This window comes from Cavia porcellus, unplaced genomic scaffold, assembly GCF_034190915.1.
Source record: "Cavia porcellus strain 051 isolate PalLab524CR breed Dunkin Hartley unplaced genomic scaffold, mCavPor4.1 scaffold_14, whole genome shotgun sequence".
In the NCBI taxonomy this organism is placed as follows: Eukaryota; Metazoa; Chordata; class Mammalia; order Rodentia; family Caviidae; genus Cavia; species Cavia porcellus.
The window spans coordinates 74734141-74757951 of record NW_026947497.1 but is presented as its reverse complement, the minus strand read 5'-3'; the positions used below and the strand labels follow the sequence as shown (position 1 = coordinate 74757951).

At 58.4% G+C, this 23811-nt stretch overlaps 2 protein-coding genes across 2 annotated transcripts; both read left to right on the top strand.

Moving 5' to 3' along the window:
• The first annotated feature begins 1425 nt into the window (after positions 1-1425).
• Lrrc15 (leucine rich repeat containing 15) lies at positions 1426-9354 on the top strand. Its single transcript, XM_003477096.4, has 2 exons — positions 1426-1499; positions 6977-9354. Exon 2 carries the CDS (start codon positions 6980-6982, stop codon positions 8729-8731), a length of 1752 nt encoding a protein of 583 aa, XP_003477144.2. The 5' UTR covers positions 1426-1499; positions 6977-6979; the 3' UTR covers positions 8732-9354.
• A 117-nt stretch (positions 9355-9471) lies between these two features.
• Cpn2 (carboxypeptidase N subunit 2) lies at positions 9472-23533 on the top strand. Its single transcript, XM_003476953.4, has 2 exons — positions 9472-13607; positions 19734-23533. The coding sequence occupies exon 2, from the start codon at positions 19734-19736 to the stop codon at positions 21360-21362; it is 1629 nt and encodes a 542-aa protein (XP_003477001.1). The 5' UTR covers positions 9472-13607; the 3' UTR covers positions 21363-23533.
• The last annotated feature ends 278 nt before the right edge of the window (positions 23534-23811 follow it).

Genomic DNA, 23811 nt, shown 5'->3' with positions numbered 1-23811 from the left:
GCGGGGTGGCAGGGTGCCTGGGTCTGGAGGAGGAGGAGGAGGTGCAGTCGGGCAGCGGGAAGCTCGTGGAAGGGACACTGGAAGGGCAGAGGGGAAGGCTGGGTGGCGGGCTGGTCCCACACCTGCAGGCTGGTGTCCAGCCGTGACTCAGGGACCTGCCAGGGGATGCGCGTGATTCAGGCTGCAGGGCTTGACCGTGCCCAGCCACCGAGTGACTGTGACCTTAATGACACTTTTATGTCCCCTTTCATCGCAGTCTCAAAGCCCAGGCAAACACTAATTAAGGCTCTGGAGTTCTGGGAGGTGCTGTGTGTCAACAGCTCTCTCCACGCTCGGTGGCGAGGGGAAACTGAGCCAGGCCAGGAGGCAGCCCGGGCCCCACGCAGCCCACACCTGGCTGAGGCTCTGAGCTCCAGCTGAGCACCTCTCCTCTCTCCAGACCCCTCTTGGTGATGTCATGAACAGAAGTGGGGTTTTTGTTTTATTTTGTTTGTTTTTTGAGTCAGGGTCTTACTATGTAGCCCATGATGGTTTTAAACCACCTGGTTTTGTGTTGGGTCCCCTTCTAGAGTTAGGGGCAGCTGTAGAGCAGGACACAGGGGAACCCCTTCCTCTAGGGCAGGCTCTTTACCTGCTGTCCCCAGCATGGAGACCTGTGTGTGCCCATATCCCAGAGGGGGCAAAACGAGTCCCACGGGGGATGAGATGCCAAAAAGAAACGGAAACGCTATTTCCCAGAGACTCTGGGGGGTGATTTCTCTCTTTCCCTCTCTCCCCCTCTTTCTTCCTTTCCTTCACACTATTTATTTTTAAACATTTCTGTTAGTCCGGGCCTCCGCGGAGGTGGCTGCGCACAGGTGGCACACCCCTCCCGCAGCCCCCCATCCCTGTCCCCGTCCCCTTCTGAGAGGACCCGCCTCCTCTTTCCCGTCACCCGCTTTTCCTTGGTCCTTCTGTAGCTCAGGCTCCCCGCCTGGGAGGGTCCCGGCGAGGTTGCAGCTGTCTGATGCAGTCCCCTCAGCGGTCCGCTCGGGGTCCCCTGGGGCGCCGCCGCGCTCCTTCGGGAGGAGACAAACGCTTTCCTTCCTAACTTACCAGCGGTGACGCGCTGACTGGGCGACCCTTGTGTGATCTTTATAAAGTTTCTGTAAATCTGAAGCTGTGTCCTTAAAAAAAAAATTAAAATAAAGGAAGAGGGGGTGAGGGAGGGAGCAAGGGAGGGATGGGGCGCTGCGGCCCCGCAGGCCGAGGGGTCCCGGGATCTGGGGGGCGGCCCCCTCCCCTCCCCTCCCACCAGGGCCGCGTGGCCGGGCGGGGACACCCGAGAGGAGGTGGGGTCGCCCCTCCCCGTCACCCCCAGGGGGCGTCGCGCCCCGCCCGGCCCCGCCCCGACTCCGCGGCTTAAAAGCGGGGTGCCCGGGGCCGCTGCACTCATGCTGCAGCCGTGAGCCCCACTCGGCTGCCTCGTGATCGGACCGCGGCGTGGGCGCCGAGCTCTGGTGAGTGGCGCCGCCTGGGCGGGGAGGGGAGCCCGGGTCCCGGGTTGGGGACACGGGCTGGGGATCAGGCCGGAGGAGCCCGCTGGAGGACTCTGCCTTTCCTGCACCCCAAGGCCTTACTGTGGTGATGTGGGCCGGGGGCTGGGAAGCTGGGGGTGCACTGCTGGGTGGAAGCTGCCTGCCTTGTCACCCCAGCCCCCCAGCCCTCCAGCGTCACCCGCTATGCCCCAGTGTCACCCCCCTCTGCACACAGGCTCTCTCTCAGTACACCCAGCCCATTTGAACCAATGTCCGCTTACCCTGCGTGGACCGTGGTGGCCTCAGGTCCTGCCCTGGTCTGGGTCTGTCCCAGTCCTTCCTTCCCTGGGACCCCGGGACCCGGGGACAGAGCTCAGATTCCCGGTGGGTTCAGGCTGTGCTGTGGGCTTCGGCCCCACTGCTGGGGTTCTAACTCCATGTGGCTTAGGTGACACTTCCTGCTACACCCCCAGCCTGGGCATCCGGGGCTGGTGGACTCGCTCGGAGGGGTGGAGACCGCAATGCTGGACAGGGCCTCCCCACCAGATGCCGTGTCCGAGAGTCGCTGGCACTAGCTGCTTCTCACGAGGACCAATGTCACCTGCCCCGTGCTGGCTTACGCTCACTTGGGGTTACCTGGGGTCACCCCTCTGATGGCAGGTGCCCACAGCCCATAGCTTAGACCTCTGTCCCTTGACAACCCGGCCCCTGCATTCTGCAGTGTCCGCACAGCTGGGCAGATGCTGGGCCAGACGGCTCCATGGCCTGTGGTCTTGAGTCAGCAGGCTGGCTTGGCAGGGACCCTGATGGGGCTGTGTGAGCCATGGGCTGGGGCAGGGAGGCTGCGTATGGACCCGGAAGAGGCCCAGGCAGCTTCTCCCGGGGCTGGGGACCCTGAAATGAGGGTGTCAGAAGTGGGCCGAAGTAGATCCCGATGTGGAGAAGCAGGAGAGGTGGGAGGAGCTGGGAGGCTGGGGGCACAGTTGGCTTCTCTGAGTCCTGGCCACCGGGAGGCACCAGGGCCTTGCTCAGCCTGGGGGTGCAGGCCTGGGAAACTGCTTCCAGCGTGCTCTGAGCGGCGCTTGGCCGCTGGGTGCTGCTGAGAAGGGGCCATGTTTGCGGATCCTGGCTTCTTTCAGGGGCGTGCTAGGTGTTCCCTGCTGTAATCCCAGCACTGGGGAGGCTGAGGCAGAAGGGTCCCTGAGAGTTTAAGGTAACCTGGATTACACAGTGAGTTCAAGGCCAGCCTGGGCTGCCCAGGGAGACCCTGTCTCAACCCTCCCCTTAACACGAAAGCCCCGGGGAGTCCTCCCTGCCCAGCTGCTACTCTTGCCAGGCTAATTACAGCCCTCTCTGGCTCCCACAGGAAGCCATGTTCGGCCTCCCCCACCCAGGGAGGGAGGGTTCCCCACGGAGGGACTGGGAAGGATTTGCTTTTCCTCACTCATTTTCTTTTCTAGAACAATGAACATGTCGGCCTTGCAGGGTTGCGAGTGTCAGATATGGGGCCAGGTGGCAGGGTGCGAGTCTGGCCAGTCTTGTCTGGGGGAATCCATTGGTTTAAGTGACTGTCCCTTCCCACCTCCTCCGGCTGCTAAGGCGAAGTGAGACCAACACACACCCCACAGCAGCTTAGGGGAGAAGTACCCCAAACTGCATAGCCCCAGAAGTGGAGATGCATGAGGCATGGGACAACTGGAGGGTTGCTTGTGTATGAGACCTCGGAAGTTTAAAGTGGAGGGAACAACTGGATGTGGTGGTGTGTACCCATAATGCCAGCACCTGGGAGGCTGAGGCAGGAGCGTTGCCATGAGTTCAAGGTCAGCCTGGGCTACAGAGCAAGACCTGGTCTCCAAAACAACAAACAAACAAAAAGACGGAGGGAACAAAGCCACCCATTTCCCTCTGGCACGGGCAGAAGTCAGTGGACAAGTCCTGAAGCCTTGTGGTGAGGTTCAGGGGTTCACTGCTCCCCAGTCAGGGTCCCTGATAGGTGTCAGGGGTGTGACCTCCTCCATTTTCCCGTGTATAGTATGATAGATGGTTTGATCAGGTCTCAAAGGCTCTGGCTTCTTTTTTGGTTTTGTTTTGTTTTGTTTTCGACAGGGTCTTTCTTGGTATGTAGCCCAGACTGACCTCAGCCTCCTGCCTCAGCCTCCCTAGTGCTGAGATGACAAGTGAGTGCCACCGTGCCAGGCTCATGTACTAACTCATTAATGCTCCTGGCAGCAAAGCGGTGAGGTCTGGCCTCGAGAGAAAGCTTTCTTGGCCATTCCTGTGTGCAGCTGTGGGTGGACCGGCAAGGGTTAGCAGGGCAGAGAGGTCCAGATGCCCTGCAGTATGAGCCCCACATGGGCTTTCTCGGATGGCAACCTCAGGCCCTTTGCATGAGCATCAGGGAATGTGCTGCCCGTGGGGGACCCTGGCTGGGAGGGGCAGCCTGGCTGCAGCCTGGCCTCGCTCCCCATGAGGCTATGCTTCAGAGACTTTGTGCAGAGAGGGGGCACAGGCCAAGGAGAGAGCTCCGCTTCCCAGGCCTCAGTTTCCCCAGCTGCATGGGTGGGCCAGGATCGTCTGAGGTCCCGGGTCCTCTGAAATAGCTATTGGCTGTATGAATTCCTGGTACTGGTGGGGCTGCCTGCCAGGAAACTTGAAACAAGGTGAACCTGGAGAGATGGTACATAGTTGGATGTGGTGGTGTACAGCTGTCATCCCAGCACATGGGAGGCTGAGGCAGGAGAATCTCTGGGAGTTTGTGGCCAGCTTGTGCTACATAGTGGGTTCAAGGCCAGCCTGGATTACACAGTGAGATTCTATCTCAAAGAAACAAACAAAAACCAAAGCAGTCTGCTGGGAAACTCACAGCAGATGTGGATGATGTTGAGCATTAGCCAAGCAAGGTCTTGGCTCACACCCCGCCTGCCCGGGGCTCTCCGGCTAATTATGTGTTCCCCATGAGTCACAGGATGTCTCTGCTAAGAGACCGGTGGCCACCTCGCCCTGCTTCAGAGGCTTCTGTCCCTGGGGTGGGGCCGCGTCCTGTGTAGGTGAGCTGGCTGTCTGTCCTCTGTCTGTTTGCCCGATTCGCTGACCTCACGGGCCAGCAGTGGATGCCAGTGCTCCCCCTGCCTGGGGCTGGGCAGGGCTGGCCTGAGTCCCTGCCATGACTGAGGAGGTGCCCGAGGCCTGGGGGCAGGGTGTAATTATGCAGCTTCGTGGTCCTTTAACTGCCCAGGTCTGAGCTGCCAAGCGGCCCCGATGGCGTGGGTTATTAGGCCGCTTCTATGGGTGTGTTGTGGGGTGGGGGCACAGCCCTGCAGGTCCTCTTGGTCCCCAAGGGCCTGCACTGATGGAGGAGGCTTCATGAGGGTGTCTGGCTGGGTGGTGTCAGGAGGCAGGAATTACCGCTGCTGGTGGCACTTTGAGGGCTCCAAGGGCACCTCAGATTCTCAGATGCTTGTCACCGTGCAGTCCATCCCAGCGCCCTGGGCAGCTGGCTCCCTGTAGGAGAGATGGCTCGGTTCCCTTGGCAGGGTCCTTCCCAGGGCTGACTCCATGTGTCTTCCCCAGCTGGGGGCCCCTTGGGGGACCTCTCATTTGCATTATAGAGTGGAGTTCTCAGGTGCTGAGCTCTGACCTCATCTTGAGAGTGTGCTGGGCGGAAGAGAACACATTACAGATAAATGAGCTAGAGCTGGATGTGTGCCTGCAGCCCAGCACCCGGGAGGCTGAGGCAGGAGGATCGAAGGCTGGAACTCATCCTGCACAACTTAAGCACCTAGCAAGATCCTGTCTTAAAGTGAAAACGAGCTGGGGCAGTCGCCCAGTGCAAAGGCCCTGGGTTCAATCTCCAGTTTAACAAAACTCCAGTTTGAAGTTCAAGGTGGAAGTGAGCGCAGCCCTGCAGGCGAGGCGTGCGACCAGCTCCTTTTTCTGCTCTGATAACTCCTGTCAGTTCAGTCGGCTCGTGTGAGTTTTTGTGGGCAGCCTCCTTTTTTTTGTGGCTGTGAAACAAGACAGAAGCAGACTCAAGGCCCCAAATCTTCCTCTTGATGGGGGCACCCTGAGCCCCTGTTCTTTCTCTCTCTCTCAACAAGTCGTGCTGTCTGGCCCAGGCTGCCTGCAGTCGTCCTGCCTCAGCCTCCTGAGTGCTGAGATTACACTGTGTGCTACATGCCCCCCCATCCTTCGCCAAGTCCTGGATGAAAGGATGACAAGTGGGGCCTACGCAGCTTCAGGGAGTGAGAAGTTGGGGTCCTGGTGGTGCCTGGGGCTGAGGTTGGCTCTCTGGGGAGACCTGGGTTGTTTGCAGTTAGGGCTCGGGCTCTGGCTCCAGATCATGAAATGGGGTGAGGAGGGGGGACGAGCCCTCCCTATTGGCCCAGGACTTCACCTTCTGACTCAGGGTTCTGCTCATCAAAGAGACTCTGCCTTCCCAGAGCTAGGTGACCTGGCTGTGAGATCTGAGCCTCAGTTTCCCTGATTCCTGTGGCCCCATAAAATGATGACCACGGCCACGCCTTAGCCTGCAGGAGGCCCGGGCCCCTTTGAACTTGGCCTGGAATTATGCAGGGAATCCTGGTCCTGCATAAGCTGGGTGGGGTCCAGGACCAGCCTGCCAGGGCACCTGCTGGCCTTCCCTCCTCTCCTCTCCTTTGCTGCCCACAACAGCCCGGGTGTAGGCAGAGGTCAGCGTTTTCCCCTAGCCGACCAGGAAGCTCAGCAGCAGCCTTGGCTTCATTCAAGGTTAAACAATAGCACTAGCCAGGCAGTTTGTACACCTCAGAATCTCAGCACTCAGTAAGGCTGAGGCAGGAGGATCTCTGAGAGATCAAGCCAGCCCACTCACTCAGTGAGTTGAAGGATACGGTGCAGTGGCCTTTCGTTAGCCACGTGCTTGTGACTGAACCCAGTGAAGCCCACCGGAAGTGTGGACAAAGGGATGGGACAGGAGGGTGGTGCCATGGGCCCAGTGGTGTGTGCCAGGCAGAGGGTGAAGGGCCGCTTCCCTGAGGTGCGTGCATACCTTGGCTCTAGGGTCCTCAGAAGGCTGCAGGCACGGCAGAGGTGGACATGATCCCACCAGCTTCCAGGAGGTGCTGGGCTGGGAGCACAGTGACTGTGCCCAGGGCTGGTGTCATGGCTTCGGAGTGCGAGGAGCCCTCGGGCTGCCAGGGCAGCGAGAGCGCAGAGGGAGCACTGGGCGGGGTGTGTAGTGACGGGAATCCAAGCTGAGCCCCTGTTGAAACTGAAGGTTGATGTTAGCTTCAAAGTAGCCACAGGATGCTGGGCGCATGGCACCTGCTGTGATCCCAGCACTCAGGAGACTGAGGCAGGAGGGTCGCCATGCATCTGTGGCCAGCCTCGATTGTTTGGAGATTCTGTCTCAAACAAGCGAACAACTCAAACCAAACAAACCCTGGTAGCCTGGAGTCTAACCTGAGCTCTCGTCCTTCCAGGCCATGCCGCTGAAACACTGCCTCCTCCTGCTGCTGGGCTGCCAGACCTGGGCTGCCGCCTCGGCCTACTACAGCTGCCCCAGCGAGTGCACGTGCTCCCGGGCCTCGCAGGTGGAGTGCACGGGCGCGCGCATTGTGGTGGTGCCCACGCCCCTGCCCTGGAACGCCATGAGCCTGCAGATCCTGAACACGCACATCACCGAGCTCAATGAGTCCCCGTTCCTCAACACCTCGGCCCTCGTCGCCCTGCGCATTGAGAAGAACGAGCTGTCCAACATCCTGCCCGGGACCTTCCGCCACCTGGGCTCGCTGCGCTACCTGAGCCTGGCCAACAACAAGCTGCAGGTCCTGCCCATCGGCCTCTTCCAGGGCCTGGAAAACCTCGAGTCGCTGCTGCTGTCCAGCAACCAGCTGGTGCAGATCCAGCCGGCGCACTTCACACAGTTTAGCAATCTCAAGGAACTGCAGCTGCACGGGAACCACCTGGAGTACATCCCCGATGGCGTCTTCGACCATCTGGGCGGGCTCACCAAGCTCAATCTGGGCAAAAACAGCCTCACCCAGCTCTCCCCGCGCATCTTTCAGCACCTGGGCAACCTGCAGGTGCTGCGGCTGTACGAGAATAGGCTGGCGGACATCCCCATGGGCACCTTTGACGGGCTGGGCAGCCTGCAGGAGCTGGCCCTGCAGCAGAATCAGATCGGTGCGCTGTCGCCTGGGCTTTTCCACAACAACCGCAACCTGCAGCGTCTCTACCTGTCCAACAACCGCATCTCGCAGCTGCCGCCCGGCATCTTCATGCAGCTGCCCCAGCTCAACCGGCTCACGCTTTTTGGCAATGCCCTCAAGGAACTGTCCCCGGGCATCTTTGGGCCCATGCACAACCTTCGCGAGCTCTGGCTCTATGACAACCACATCGCCTCCCTGCCCGACAACGTCTTCAGCAACTTGCACCAGCTGCAGGTGCTGATCCTCAGCCGCAACCAGATCGCCTTCATCTCCCCCGGCGCCTTCAATGGGCTGGGCGAGCTGCGCGAGCTGTCCCTGCACACCAACGCGCTTCGAGACCTGGACGGGAGCGTGTTCCGTGCACTGACCAATCTGCAGAACATCTCCCTGCAGAACAACCGCCTCCGCCAGCTGCCGGGCAGCCTCTTTGCCCACGTCAACGGGCTCATGACCATCCAGCTGCAGAACAACCAGCTGGAGAACCTGCCGCTGGGTATCTTTGACCACCTGGGCCACCTGTGTGAGCTGCGGCTCTACGACAACCCCTGGCGGTGCGACGGGGACATCCTGCCACTCCGTAACTGGCTCCTGCTGAACAGGGCCAGGCTGGGGACAGACACCCTCCCGGTGTGCTCCAGCCCGGCCAGTGTCCGAGGCCAGTCCCTCATCATAATCAACGTCAATGTCGCCGTCCCCAGCATCCAGGTTCCATCCATCCACGAGGTGCCCACTTACCCCGAGACGCCTCAGTACCCGGATATGCCCAACTACCCCGACGTCACATCCGTCTCCACCACCACGGAGATCACCACCAGTTCCATAGAGAACTTCACTGACCTGACCACCATCGGGAGCACTGACACCCGCGACACAGATGACACGACCCAGAGCGGGCTGGCCATCGCTGCCATCGTCATCGGCATCGTGGCCCTGGCCTGCTCGCTTGCCGCCTGTATCTTCTGCTGTTGCTGCAAGAAGCGGAGCCAGGCGGTCATGATGCAGATGAAGGCTCCCAACGAGTGTTAGGGGCAGGGGAAGCGGGCTCAGGCGGGGCAACACAGCAGGACCCGGGAGTGTGATGCTGCAGCCCACAGCCCTGGGCCACGCAGCAGCCAGGCTTCGGGGAGAAGTGGTCAGGCAGGACCTTGTGCCCCAGCGAAATCCGCCGGGTCACTGGGAAATCTGGGGGATCCCCAGCTTGAGTGCTTGGTCCCCACCTTCTCTCCAAGAACCGCTGTCGCCTTAGCCTGTGCCCATGCGGTGCAGTCGCTGGCTGCGGGAACACTTCGGGGACAGCCTTCTCCTCCAGGGGCTCTGGAAGTCCGTGCCCCCGCTCTCGCTTCGCTCCAGCTCTGATAGAAACTCCCCCTTGATTTCTGCTTCTGAAACCAGGGCAAGCCCTCTGCCCCGGGGAGGCTGAGAACCAGGCTGCGGGTTTCTTCCCCGCCGGGAAGTGCCCCGGCTCCACCGCAGCAGGAAGCCCAACCTCCTGCCTCAGGACAGCACTGTCTCTGCGTCTTTCCAGTGACTGTCACCTGGAGGAGGAGGCAGGTGCCAGCATGATGGTTCTGCCTTGTAGAGAATTTTCAAACTTGGAAAATGTTAGCCTTTATGGAATAAAATCATGTAGAGTTTCTGATATCTAAAAACGTGAAAGCAGCTGAGGGGTTGAGGATGGTGAGGAGAACCTAGGGGCCCACGCATCCCCCACCCACCTGAGGGTTTACCCTTTCAATTTCATATTGGAATTAATATTTGCACCCAAAAGCTGGCTGTGGTCAGGCAGAGCCTATGGGTTCCACGAGCTGAGGACACTGTGTAACACCAGCAGACCAGGACACAGAGTGTCACCAGGCACGGCGGTGCACACTTGGAATCCCAGCTGTCGGGAGGCTGAGGCAGGAGGATTGCCATGAGTTGGAGGCCAGCCCAGGCTATTTGTGTGTTTGAGGTCAGCCTGAACTACACAGTGTAACGGTCTCAAAAACAATACACACACACACACACACACACACACACACACTCACACACGACCCTGTGCCCTTGCTTTTTACCACTGTGCTGGCCTTCTGGCCGCAGTGTGCTCTTAGCAGGGACTAGGTTTTGTCCCTAAGTCCCCAGCCAGTCCTTGTGGAAGCCCAGCGGCCAGGCGTGGAGGAGAAGCTGTGGGTATGGACAGGACGGAGGCTCTGGCCAGCACAGGGGATCGCAGGACACCCCGAGAGCCCTGACATCATATGCAGGCTGGGAAGCCTGTGCACCCACCTCCCCTTCCTCCAGCAAACCACAGCTGCTCGGAGGCCCCTCTGCCCGCCTTTTATGGGCATGATGTGCCTGTATCTGTTTGTAATTTTCATCTCCATTTGGGGAAAGAGAAATAGCTCGCAGATGAGATCTTTGCACCAGGCATCCAAATCTAACAGGAATCCCGCTAGAGCCACGGTGAGGTTCCCCATGAGCATGAGTCAGCCAGCAGCCATGCCTCAGCGCCGCCCCAGGGAGCAGCGAGGCACACACGGGCAGGTCCCACGGGAGCTCCTCTGCCCAAGGTCTGGTTATGTGTTGTGCGGTCCAGGGCGTCTCCTCCCTTGAGTTCCGCTCACATGGATAGTGCCTTCCTGCTACATGTGTTCACACACGTTTAAGGTGTTATGCTGGCCAGGCGCTGTGGCTCATGCCTTTAGTAATCTCAGCTGACCAGGAGGCTGAGCAGGAGGATCCCAAATTTGAGGGCAGCCTGGGTCACTTAAGGAGGCCGTGTTTGGTAATGTAGCTCAGTGGTAGTGTGCTTTCAGAGCGCATGGGAGTCCTTGAATTAAACCTCTAGTTCTGGAAAGCGGCATCACATACAATGCAATGTATATCTTTCTCGGGAAAACTGGAGTTTAGAAGTAAAAACAGTGGTGTTAGAGAATTTCAGGTTTCTGTGTCACTCAGGAAAGAATGTCAGCTGAGCCCAGGGTCCCTAATGGTCAGTGTCAGATGTGCCACCTGGTCTGCCCTCGTGGGGTGTGTCGTCTGGTTAGGTTGGGCACAAGCCAGGAATCCCCCTCCCTACGGGGAGGGAGCGTGTGCAGCTCTTGGGGCTGGAGTGAGGTGCTTCCTGCTCCCCGAGAGAGCAGTGGACAGTGTGCAGGCCCCTTCCTCCTGTACCCAAGGCTTCTAGGCCCTCTTTCTGGTCACCAGTGGCCTTGTGTGGTGTGGAGGCTGGGATCAAGGTTGCAGGAAAGGAGTGAAATGCATCTAGGACCACCAAGAGTTTGGTTTTGTTTTGCTTTTTTGAGACAGGGCTGTGTGGCCAGGGCTGGCCTGGAACTTCAGATGATCCTCCTACCTCAGCCTCCTGAATGCTGGGGTTCCAGGCGTCCACCATCACACCCTAGGACTTCTGCTTTGAAAAGCACTCGCTGTGCACAGTGCCTTCAGAGCTCTCTATGAGCTCCGACTTGAACCCTCCGGACAGCACTGATGCGAGAACCACCTTTACCCCTGGATACAGCCCGAGACTGCTTGCTTGCTCTTCTGCACGCTCTGAAATCTGAATTGAGTTTATGTCTCTCTCCAACCCCTGTACAAGAACTCTAGGCCATTGGGGACCTTTGGAAAGAGGGTGTTACCTTCCGGGGCCCCCACAATCTCAGTCACTGGGGTCTCACTCAGTCCACTGGGCCACAAGCTTGATAAACACAGGGAAGGATCGTGCTTGTCCACTGAAGGGGAAACCGCGCCCTCTCCTGGGATCTCTGGCTGTGTGTGTCCCTTTTGTCCTCGTAGGACACAGAAGCAGGACTGAGTTCTTAGAACACTTCCTGGACAGCCACACTGGTGATTCCCCACAGCACTCAGGAGGCTGAGGCAGGAGAATCGCAGTGACACAAGGCCACCTTGGGCCACCTAGTGAGTTCACGGTCAGCCTGGACTAGGTAGTGAGACCCTGTCTGGAACAAACAAGCAGACAGCGGGGGTGGTGGTGGTGCTGCTGCTTCTGAGTGATGTCCTGTCCCATCCCACTCGCTTCTCCCCAGGGGAAGCCCCGCTGGGCAGGACGGGGTTCATCTCCTGCTCATGTCCTGCTTGATGCCAGAATTGGTAATACGCGGTCTGCACTGCAGCTTGTGCTCCCTGTGGGTGCTGAGGGCCGTGAGCCTGTTTTCTGCTCCCATCCGTGGCTCGCCTGGGACCTGGATGGGTCCCTGGGGACAGTGGCCCCAGGCTGAGTGGGGTGCAGAAAGTGAGTGGAGCCTGACAGAGGTGTGGCAGAAACACTGTGGCAGGGAGTTAAGAATGGGACAATGGGAGGTATTCCCTGGGGCAGAGCACTTACCTGTCCCTGGATTTGGCCCCTAGTTCTGTTAAAAAACAAAAACAAAAAACCTTTTTCATGAGCCAGCTTAGGGGCACACAACTGTGATCCCAGCACTCAGGAGGCTGAGGCAGGAGGATCTCCATGAGTTTGGGACCAGCCTGGGCTAACACAGTCGAGTTCAAAACCAGCCTGAACTATGTAGACCCTGTCTCAAAAAACCAAACCAAACCAAACCAAACCAAACCAAAGAAAAGAAAACAACAAAAGAAAAGAGGAAGAGGGTGCTTAAGGTGGGATACGCATTTTCACTGCTAGGGAACCAGCAGCTGCATCCTCTGGGCCCCAGCTCCAAGACTGTATGGACCAAGGTGACCCTGGGAGCCCAGGTGTCCCTGGTGTCTGGGTCCCAGGGCTGCCATACTGCGGTGCAGGGAGGTGGCCTGCTGGGAGTGGGCTGCACAATATTTTCACAGTCTCTGTCTCTGTGTCTCTATCTCTTTTTCTTCAGTACTGGCGATGGACCCCAGGGCCTTTGCACTGAGCTAGGTCCCCAGCCCTTTTCTATTTTTACTGTTTACACTTGAGATAGGGTCTCGTTAAATTGCTCAGTTGGTCAGGTAGGGCTCCAACTTGAGATCTTCCTGCCTCAGTCTCCTAAAGCTACAGCCTCTGCCAACCTGCTTAGCTTCCCACACTTTATGTTCCAGGCAGGCAGACCTCTGGTGCAGGAGGCTGGGTCAGGACAAGGGTCAGTAATGTTCTTCCTGTTCCAGGCCTGCACCCCACAGTGAGGGGGCGGGGCCTTGTGGATCGCCCTTAAACTGCTGAGATGTGTTGTAGGATCTTGGGTCATGGCGGTGGGGGGGGGGGCGTGTTTTGATCACCTCTGTCCTGGAAGGTGCCTGGAGCCTTCACGCACATCTCCCTGCACCTGCACAAGGCGCCTGGGCTCCTTGCAGCGCCCCCGATTTGATTTTGCGCACACACACACACACACACACACACACACACACACACACACAAGTCATGCACACTCTTCCCTCTGCTGGTTGACACCTCCAGATGGGCCTGTCCCCACCTCCGGAAGCTGCTGCTTTTGTTCCTGGCTGTCCTTCACACAAGTGTCCCTCTGTATATTGGGACGGATTCGCTTCTTGTAACTCTCCCCCGTGAGTCCGGAAAGGCTTTGGGAGGCTCAGTCAGTGAAGCCTTCACAGACAGAACACAGCCACACCCCTCTTAGGGTTCTCTCGGGGCTAGGGGAGCTAGGCAGGTGCCTGGGGCTGAGTGGGACACCTCGCCCAGCATAGTGGGGGGCAGTCTAGCCCCTTCAGGCCTCAATGGTGCCACATCTGTGACTCTTTGTGGGATTCGACCCCACCAGGCATCTGTCCATGGGGTCATTTTGTAATCTTCAGACCTTGCCCTGTGGCCTTGGTGACATTCCGGGAACACTTAGGCCATGTCAGGGGAGGAACTACTGCCTGGAACTTTGATCAGGGCTGGGGGTGGCTTCCGCTGACGACGGGCCACACTGGACGCCCCTCTGCTCCCAGAAGAACCAGGTCGCTGTCCCCACCGGCTCAGGGCCTCACGGTAAGACTCCCAGCCGTGCTGCGGTCTGGGCTCCCCTGCTGAGGACAGGAGAGGGGCCTGCTGCTGTTCCAGGTTCAGGGTGTCCCCAGGCACAGAGCTACAGTACCTGGGTCCTCTCCCCGGGAGCAAATCCTTTGGGGCTGCGGGTGGGGGAGGAAGGCTGGCAGATGGAGCTGAACAAGTACCCTGGTTCCCTGAGGGCCAGGCAGGTGACACAGTGTCCCAGTCCTTGCTGAGCAGGACAAAGGGGTGGTCCTGAAGTCGGGGTCGCAGGGAGCTGCCCACACAACTGTTCAGTTCAGCACACCCCAAGCCAGGGGGGTACAGCTGGACCCTGTCTCCAGGGCGCAGTGCAGTGGGCACAACTGGCCCTGACCCAGAGCATGAAGCCCCAAGCGTGCACACAGGACCCCCAGGACCAGCAGGCCAGGAGGGTTTCCTGGGGGAGGTGTGAATTGCACTGGGAGGGCGCGTCAGACCCAGGTGTCCTGCAGTGTCCTGCAGGGCCTGGAGGTGGGGCAGCTTGCAGTGAAAAGCCAGCTGCCTCCTCCCCACAGCACCAGCACCACGGGTGGCCACCCCCCCCATGGACTGGGGCTGGCACTCGTGTGTGTGTGTGTGTGTGTGTGGTGTGTACATGCGTGTATGTGTGTGCTCAAACCAGGTGGACCCCCTAGAGCCACCGAGAGCCACGCCTCATGCTTCCGGGGGTTGCCAGGGTCTGTGCCTTGTGCTTTCCGTGACTGTCTCCATTTTGGTAATAAAATAGATTTCCCGCTTATTGCAAAACTGATATAATGTCTATATTTACTATATTTATATCAAATATAGAATTTACATTTTATACAAAACAAACGCCCCCACCAAATTTAAATCACCTGTAAGCCAGGATGTGGTGGCACACACCCAGCACTTGGGAAGCTGAGGCAGGAGGCTCGTTGCCTGGGCTACAAAGTGAGTTCAAGGCTCGCCGGAACTGCATAGCGAGACCCTGTCTCAAAAATATAAAAAAAAAATCACCCATAAATCTATTTTTCAGAGATAATCACTGCATATGTTTTATATGAAATCTATTAAGTTTTCTATGCACAAACATACCTTTAAAATGGAAATGTGGCATCATGGGTCCATAAGTAGACTTCTTTTAATATATGTATTGCAAGCATCTTGGCACTAGATACATATCTGGGATGTGTGGTAGAAGTATGTGGTGAATATTTAAATTTTAGGAAACTGATTGCAGTAAGAACACGCTGTCATCTGTCCCCTCACCCGACCCCTGTGAGCACACTCAGCCCATCAGCCCTGCCGCTCTGTGCGGCAGCTCTGGAGTCCTGTTTGGTGAGGGTCGCTAGCTGCGCTGTCCTGGCTTCCAGGTCATCTTGACCTGGGGAAGAGCAGGGCGTCGCAGGGCGCCAGATGCAGCGGGTGAGGTGACCGAGGACTCCTTTCTGTTGGGCAGCGCTAGCCAGCGGCTTCCACCATGTTCCGAAGAGGACTCCAGAGCGGCTTCAGCCAGCGGCCAGAGGATGCCGTGCCTGTGTTTAAAGTGGGGGAAGGATTTGAAGGGAATTCATGGCAATGTGATGAACTTTTAAGTTTAAACATTCAGCACATATTTAGATCACACTTCATATGATTTTATTTTGTTTATTTAGTATATTTAAGGTTTTTTTTTTTTTTTTTTTGAGACATGTAGTTTGCCATGTAGTGCAGGCTGGCTTTGAACTATGTGGCCCTGGCTGGTTTTGAACTCACAGCGACCCTCCTGCCTCAGCCTCTCTAGTGCTGAGGTTACAGGTGTGCCCCACCATGCCAGGGCCATATAATTTTTAGAGACATCGCAGACAATTTCTGCCTCCCATTCCACCCCTGGGCTGTGTCAGTCCATCCTTGTTCTGGATAGGCTGGTGCCTGTTGCCCATGGAAGTGTCACAGAGGTGTGAATAAAGCTGGCGACCGGGCATCAGGAGTCTTATCATTGGCACAGCCCTGGATTGGCAGAAGTGGAGATGCAGGACTGTCCACTCTGGGGACAGCATGGTGGGTGGGGCGGGAGGGAGGAGCAGATGCTGGATCCCAGCCCAGTCCATGGCCTCAGCCCCCTGACTGACTTGTGGGGAAGAGAGGAAAAGAGGCCAGGCCTGGGCTCCGGATGACCTCTCTGGGGAGCTCAGGCAGCCTCTCCCTCTCCCCGATGAGCCTTGACCTGGCCTGGGAGGCAGAACCCAACTGCTAAAAAAAGAAGCTGAGGCTCACAGGTTGGGCTGGGGCTGCACCCTCCTTCAGGAAGGTGTAAGGTTGGCTCTGCAGTAGGTGGCAGGCAGGCTTGGGGTGCACAGGAGCGCACTGCCCACAATCAGTTTGAGACTAGTCCATTTGCACCCAGCCAAGCCAGAGGAGAGACGCAAGCAAAATTCTAAAACTGCAGGAAGAGCCAGGCTTGCCCAGCTTGCTGAGGGTGGAACATTTTTGTGGGCATTTGCTGGTCTTATTCCCAGATGTGGACCAGCGCCCGGCTGGCTGCGGCCCACCGGGGAAGCCACCTCCGCTGTCCCCAGGCAGGGGCTGCCCCTCCAGAGCTCCTAGGATCTGTGCTTCTGAGGGTGATGGGGACCAGGCATCCAGGGCGGGGTGATGGGACCCCCAGGTCTGGGTTCTTCTTGGGCAAGCACAGGGACAGAAAAAGCACAACTCAGCATGCGCCCTGGCCGGAGGTGGTGGTGGATGATCTCACCGGGTTTTCCATGACAGCCTAGGTGACTGCATCAGGAAGGAGCTGGTGCTGGCGGACTGGGCCTGAGAGAATCAGGGTCACTGGCAGGGCTGGGTGTCACCATGTGCCAGGCTCAGGGATGGCCAAGAATGCCCTCCCTGGATCTTTACACAAGCACCCAGGGAAGGCAGTGTTCTGCTTACTGCTTTGAAGATGAGGAAAATGAAGCACAGAGAGGTTAAGTAACTGAGCCTAGGTCACACAGCAAACCAGGGACAGAGACAGGATTTGAACCAGGCTGTCTGACTTCCCAGTGTCAGCTCACAGTTGCTCTGGAGTAATGCAACACAAAATCTCAGGCTGGGAGTGGTTTATACGGAATTGCACTGGGTGTGATGCTGTAGCCCTGTGATCCCAGCATTTGGGAGCCTGGATCACTATGAGTTCGAAGCCAATCTGGACTACATAGCAAGATTCTATCTGCAAAAAACAAAACTGCATTATTTCCAAATGATAGTGGGTTAATGATCCAGGCCAGCAAGAGAGAGGACCCGTTCAGTGGTGGCCCCAGCAGGCAGGTGCTGAGACCCCAGGGCCTCTGGCTGTAGGCCCTAACACTTCCCTTGTGCCCCAGTCTCCTGGCAGGAGCACCAGAGAGCACCTGGGCGGGTGTTGGCATCCTCCCAGGACACGGGGTGGCCAGCTGTGTTCTGAGATGCTGGGCTATCGGCCTACCCACCCCCGCCTCAGAGCACAGGTCCTGATGGGGAACAAGGCTCTGGCCTGTGCTTCCTGGGCCAGGGGCTTCCTCAGAGCCCCCGGGTTTGGGTGACCCGAAGGTAGGCAGATGTGGGGAGCACAGGGATCACCCACACCGCTGCAGCCAGAGCACCCTGCTTTGTGTTTCTACATGTGTGCAGTGTGACTGAAAAATGTGTGTGGGGGGGGATGTTAAAAAATTACTACAGGGCTGGCTGGGGATTTAGTTCAGCAGTGTAAACACCTGCCTGGCAAGTGTGAGGTCATGAGTTCAATCTCTGGTGCCAAACCAAAAACAAACAAACAAACAAACAAACCCAAAAATGACTACAGTAAAAGACACCTTGCCATGAAGCCCCCAGAATATTGCCCTCACTCCAGCGCCCTTTCCCGTCGCCCTTCCCACTTTCCAAGCAGCTCTTGAAGTCCTCTTTCCTGAGTGTCTTTGGTTGCTCTGTCCTGGCTGCCTCTGTGTCCTGAATCAAATTAAAGCGTTGACCTTTCACGGTCGTTGGGACTTTGGGAAGGGCCAGAGCTGCACGGCGCCAGATCTGGTGAAGAAGGCGCGCGGGGACCAGTGTCCTGTCCTCTAGGAGCCTCCCCTCTGCAGGGCAGCACTCGGAACCCCGGCACCGTCACCGTATTTTCGATCGCACCTCGTGGGGACCCCAGGAAGGCGGACTCCGCAGCCGCTTCGGAAAGCGCCGAGGGCGGTGGGACCCGCGGGGGATCTGGGGGTTTACCTCGCTCAGTCTCATGACCAGGCTGTGTGAGCTGAGTCCTGCAACTGACGGCCCAGGGGACGTCCCAGGCCGAGGCTTGTCCTTTCCTCGGGGCCTCCGGCGCCCGGGAGCTGTGGCCGGTCACCCCCAGGTCCTGCGAGTGTGGGAGCCCTGGCGTCCCCTCCTGGGGTGGCCGCGGCAGGCTGTGCGTCCCGCCCTCGGGGGAAGCTGCTCGCTCTTTACTGATTCGCGCAGAACTTTCCTGGGACAGCGCCCCGTCCCTGCTGGGGCGCTCGGGGTCCTAGGCTGCACAGCGACCTTAGCTGTAAGAGGGACGAGGCTGCCGGCAGGGGGCAGCAAGGGTCGTCCAGCGACTCCGAGGTGAGGTCCGGTGTGGACCGACAGGGCCCTGGGTGACCGGGCCCCTCTGAGAAAAGTCGGGATTAGGCTGCACGCGCCCTGGCTTCCATTCCCAGGACCCCACTCTCCCCAAATAAAAAGACCACCAAAGGATAAACAAACTATGCTTGTAAACATCACCATCCATTTGTGACCGTGGAGGGAGAGTAGCAGGTTTTAAATTAATATTCAGTGAGCTAAAATCTTACTCTCCCCGGGCCCCCAAGGATTGTGGCATCCTCAAGTCTGGGGCAGTTCTGCCCGAAAAACACTGGAGTCTCCTGGGGAAGTCTCCACTGTGATTCGGAAGACAATGGCACAGGCGATGGTGCCGAGCCCTGGCCCCATGCTGCGTGACCCTTAGAGATGGCACAGAGAGCAGGGGCAGGGCCTCTCTTAACAGGCCCTGAGCTGATTGGGAGACTCAGAAAGAGTTAGACAGCTCAGACATTTCCAACTCAAGGAGGATCTGCCCGTATCTGACATCTTCTCTTGGTCATTCCACACATGCTGTGGTCTCCTCATAACTACCCTTGTGCCTCTTTCCTGTTTCTTTCTCCACTGTGAAGAACACGGGAGGCCCGGAAGACCTAGTTCTGGGTCTTGCCATGGCCACTGCCTTGCGGGGCGCCTGTCCCGTAAGGTTCCTGTAAGGTAACATGAAAACACCTGCTAAAATATAACCTGAGGTTTGTGTCTAGATGTCCCCCAAAGCCTCATGCTGTCATAGGGGGCAGGATTTTTGGAGGTGGCAGGCTTTTGGGAGGCAGCTGAATCTAGAGTTGGTGATTGATTCATGATCTAGTGTTGGGATTTAGGATGGGAGTGGGTCGCTTGTATACAACATAAGGGACAGAAAGAGGCTTTCTCTCTCCTCTCTCTTTTGCTTCTGCTGCTGCTGTGAATGGTTGCTCCTCTGCCATGCCAGCTGATTACATACTGAAACCTCTACAAACTGTGAGCTAAGTAAACTTTTTCTCCTTTAACTTTGGGTATTGGGTATTTATCTCAGCAATGACAGATTTGTTTGTTTTGGTACTGGGAATCGAACTCATCACCTCACGCTTGCCAAGCAGGCACGTATGCCACTGAGCTAAATCCCCAGCTCAGCAATGATAGAAAAGTAACTAAGACACCTGGGAAGCTGGGATGGCAGTGTGTGACTATAATCCCACCACTCTAAGAGGCCGAGACAGGAGAACTGCAAGTTTGAGCCCAGCTCCTGCAATTTTGTGAGACCTTGTCTCTAAATAAATAAGCAAATAAAGAAAGGTGCTGGGATGTCGTTCAGTGCAAAGGACCTGGGTTCCATCCACAGTCACAGAAACAAAAAGCAGGAGCCTGGTTCAGTGTTAGAGCACATGTGCAGATCCTTGGTCCAGCCCTGGCTGTGGCCCCCCAGCCCCACTGGGCTAAGCCCCACTTCCTTGCTGACTCCACCTTGGTCTTGGGGCCCTGGGGTCCTGCTGTGCCTGCTGGGCTGCACTGCCGTGGTAAAGCTCCTCTGTTTTCTCTCCTCCTTGGACCCAGATGATGCCTGCTGGTACCTGGCTGTGTTGGGCCTCCCTCCTGCTCCTAGCTGAACCGTCCCAACCCTGCCCCAAGGGCTGTGACTGTTTCGCGCACGAGGTGTTCTGCTCTGATGAGAGGCTGACCGCCATCCCTCTGGACATCCCGCCGGACACTACAGATATCGTCTTTGTGGAGACCTCGTTCACTGAGGTGGAACCGGGGGCCTTCAGTGGCAGCCCCAACCTCACCAAGCTGATCTTCCTCAGCACGCCTCTCCAGAGCTTCAGGCCCGGTGCCTTTGCAGGGCTGCGCCAGCTGCGGGACCTGGAGGTCACCGGTAGCACCTTCAACCTTAGCGGTGACACCTTTGCCAACCTGACCTCGCTGGTCCAGCTCACCCTGAGCTTTGATGAGCTGGACACCCTGCCTGAGGGCCTGTTCCTCGGCTTGGACATCCTGGAGTCTCTCCAGCTGCAGGGGAATCAGCTGCAGACCCTGCCCCTGGGCATCTTCAGGCCCCTTCGGAGTCTGCGGTCCCTCAATCTGGAGCAGAACCGCCTGGCCCGGCTCCCAGCTGGGCTGCTGGACCCACTCTCTGGCCTGCGGTTCCTGAAGCTCAGTGACAACAAACTGTCCCAGGGCCTCCCCCAGGGTGTCTTTGCCACCCTGGGCAGCTTGGAGGAGCTCTTCCTGGATAACAATGGCCTCCGAGAGCTGTCCCCGGAGCTGCTCTCAGGGCTCTTCCGCCTGGAGCGGCTGTGGCTGCAGCACAATGCCATCAGCCACCTGCCGCCCTCTGTCTTCTCTGACCTGGGCAGCCTGACAGCCTTGAGCCTGCAGGGCAACGCCCTGCGCACGCTGCCCGCTGGGCTGTTCGCCCACAGCCCGCACCTTCTCAGCCTGTCCCTGTCTCACAACCAGCTGGTGACAGTTGAGGAGGGCGCCTTCACCAACCTGTCCAGCCTCACGTTCCTCACGCTCTCACACAACGCCATCGTGCAGCTCCCCGCCGGGGTCTTCCGGGACCTGCGGAAGTTGGTCAAGCTGTACCTGGGTAGCAACAACCTGACAGCCCTGCCCGTCAGCCTCCTCCACAACCTGTCCAACCTCGAGCTGCTCAGCCTGTCCCGGAACCAACTGAGCACGCTGCCCAAGGGCCTCCTCCGTGCCAACTACAACCTCTTCAACCTCGCCCTGCACGGCAACCCCTGGCAGTGCGACTGCCACCTGGCCTGGCTCTCAAGCTGGCTGCGCATTTGGAGTGACCAGCTGCTCCACACCCGCACCTACTGTGCTGGGCCTGCCCACCTGCGTGGCCATGTGGTGCCCACCTTGAAGGAAGAGGATCTGGTGTGCCCTGCCTCCGGCTACCCGAGACTGGACCCCAGGGTGGCTGGGCGAGGCTGGGGCCCAGGGGTGCAGGACAAGGGGGCCCCAAGCCGCTGCACCTACAGGAACGCAGAGGGCAGTGTGGTGCTTGCCTGTGACGAGACCCACTGTCGCTGGCTGAATGTCCAGCTGTCTCCCCGGCAGGGTGAGGGCTTCCTGGCCATGACGTACAATTCCAGTCAGGGCTGGGACCTGAGGTCCAGCTGTGGCTCCGTGAGGGTCACCGTGTCAATCGGGAATCTGGCAGCAGAGCCCTAGGGGCACACAGAGCTGGGAGCCTGGGCAGGTGGGGATCTGAGGGAGTGAGTCCCAGAAGCTTCGGCTTTTTGGGTGCAAGGGCGTGGTTGCATGTCCAGGGCTGGGGAGGTCGGGCCCGGTTCCCTCTTCTTCCCTTTCTGCTCTCCTCTCAAAATCTAAGACTGATCAAGGCCTCCTAGTGCCTTTTGAATGCCCTTGAGCGCTGCGCCAAGGTCAGAGAACAGCCCCTCCCCCACGTCCCCATCCTGGGGTTTCCTCTTATTTAATCCTGGTCCGCTGTCTCCCTACAGCATCCTAGCAGGGAGGGACAATCACCACTATCCCAATTACACACCCTGAAAGCCCAGGTTTTCCCTGCCCAATTCAAAAGCCAGATATCTCTTCAGGCTTCTTTATTCTAAAGGATCCGAGGACAAACAGGGGCGGTGGGTGCAGAGGTGGCAGGAGCTGGGCCTGGCCTGGTTTCCTGGGAGGAAATAGCGGGGACCATGTCCACCTCCTCAGCTGCATGCAGGTGAAACTGAGGCAGGACCGTGCCCCAGGAAGGTCAGCATAGCTCCAGGCCTGGTGGCCTGAAGCCCAGAGGGCAGCAATGGCTTTGCCGGCTGGGCACCGGAGGGCAGCTCCCTGAGGGGAAGGACGAGGACCCAGGTGACGGGAGGTGGCGGCGGGGCAGCCTGCTCTGCTTCGCGGCTTGCTCGTAGGGCCTGGTTCTGTGGGCTCCGCTGCGGCTCTCATTCTTCCTCCTCTGGGGCACCTCTCCTGACCCAGCCCTCTCACCTGTCACTCCCCCTGCTGCCACCTGTACCCGGCCTCCTCAGGGCTCCTGCTGCCCCCTCACACAGCCCTGAGCCGGAGGCCCCTGGACACCAGTGCGCCCCATCTCCATCTGGGGCTCAGCGTGGCAGCCCTGCATTCCAGCATCAGCCCCAGCATCTGGGCCAAGCTTTGTCCCCTCTCCTCCTAGGTCCCCACTCCCCCTAGGTCCCCATGCAGGACCTGGAGGCTCTGGGATCAGCATTTTCCTGCCCCCACCCATCTGGAGGGCCGGTTTCAGGGCTTCCATCTTTCCTTCTACAGCCCTGCTGGGCGCCCTGGACTGGACATGGGGCAGTGGCTGGGTAGACAGGCTGGGGTGGGGGTGGCCTGAGGCCCAGTGCACCACCTGCAGCTCAGGGTTTGGGAGGACACTGGGAAAGAACACAGGAAACATAAAGAACCCTGCCTGTGTGGGCGCCAGAGCTCAGAGGAGGCCCAGCCTCAGGTGCCAAGCGTCTTGGGGAACCTGCAGGCTGCTTGAGGCTCAGTGGGGGCACAGGTGCCCTGGGCAGGAGAAAGGAGTGGAGCGGGAGGTGGGGACTGGCACAGGCAGAGGCCGGGCCAGGCCGCTGGGGTTGGGGCTACGCCGTGGGGCTGGGCGCTGGGAGCCGACTGCTCCGTGGGATGTGTGTGCAGAGGGCACCGTGGTGCTGCAGGTGGCCCGCGAGGTCTGAGGGTGGGACGCCCTGGAGGAGGCCAGGCCTCGCACACGGGTGGGCAGAAGGCCTGGCCTCGAACCCCAGAATGGACTGGGGCAGCCGCTGTGGAAATCCACGTGGAGAATCCTCAAAACCAAAACTAGAAGTTCTGTGCCATCCAGCCAGTCCCCTCTAAGCATCTCCCGGAAAGCGTTAAAAGCATCCAGTGAGTGTGATCCACACACACCTCTGTTTACAGCAGCACTGTGCCTAAGAGCTGAGTCCTGGCAACAGCCCACAAGCTGCCAGCAGCGGGACGGATAAAGAAAAATGTGCTTACACACGGTGGAGCCCTGCTGGTCCACAAGGAGGGATAAACCTGTGCCATTCGCAGGAACACGGGTGCATCTTGAGACCAGAAGTCTAAGTGAAATAAAGGAGACACACAAGCTTAGATATCCCATGGCTTCCTTTGCTATGAGAAACCCAATATATAAATAAACTAAAGGGCAAAATAAAGAGCAGATAATAGGAAAGGGAGGGAGACCTTTTGCAAACAGGGAGGGGCTGGGGAGACAGGGAGGAGGAGGGAGGAGGGAAGGATGCGCAAGGACCTGAAACGGGTTATTTATGCGCCTGCACCAACTCGCCTCGAGGGTGGTAGTCACTGTGCTCCGCAAACGTGCACTAATAAAAATAACACTGGACATGAAAGCAGGCGTCTGTATCTGTGGGTTCCAGGAAGACTGGGAATCTGGGTGGTGCTGAGCGTGGCCGGGCTGTGGGTCCAGGGCGCTCTCTGGGGCTGCCTGCCAGTGTCACCCTCTGAAAATAGCCGCAGCTCTGGGTCCGAGGCTGGCGAGGCAGGAAGGGGGCACAGGGAGCCGTGTCTCCCCTGGGCAGGTGAGGGGCAGCCGCTGTGGAAATCCGCGTGGAGAATCCTCAAAACCAAACTAGAAGTTCTGTGCCATCCAACCAGTCCCTCTAGGCAT

Bases quoted from the DNA above. Each gene is read 5' to 3' on its own strand.
- Lrrc15 (XM_003477096.4), top strand. From the start codon at position 6,980: ATGCCGCTGAAACACTGCCTCCTCCTGCTGCTGGGCTGCCAGACCTGG.
- Cpn2 (XM_003476953.4), top strand. From the start codon at position 19,734: ATGATGCCTGCTGGTACCTGGCTGTGTTGGGCCTCCCTCCTGCTCCTA.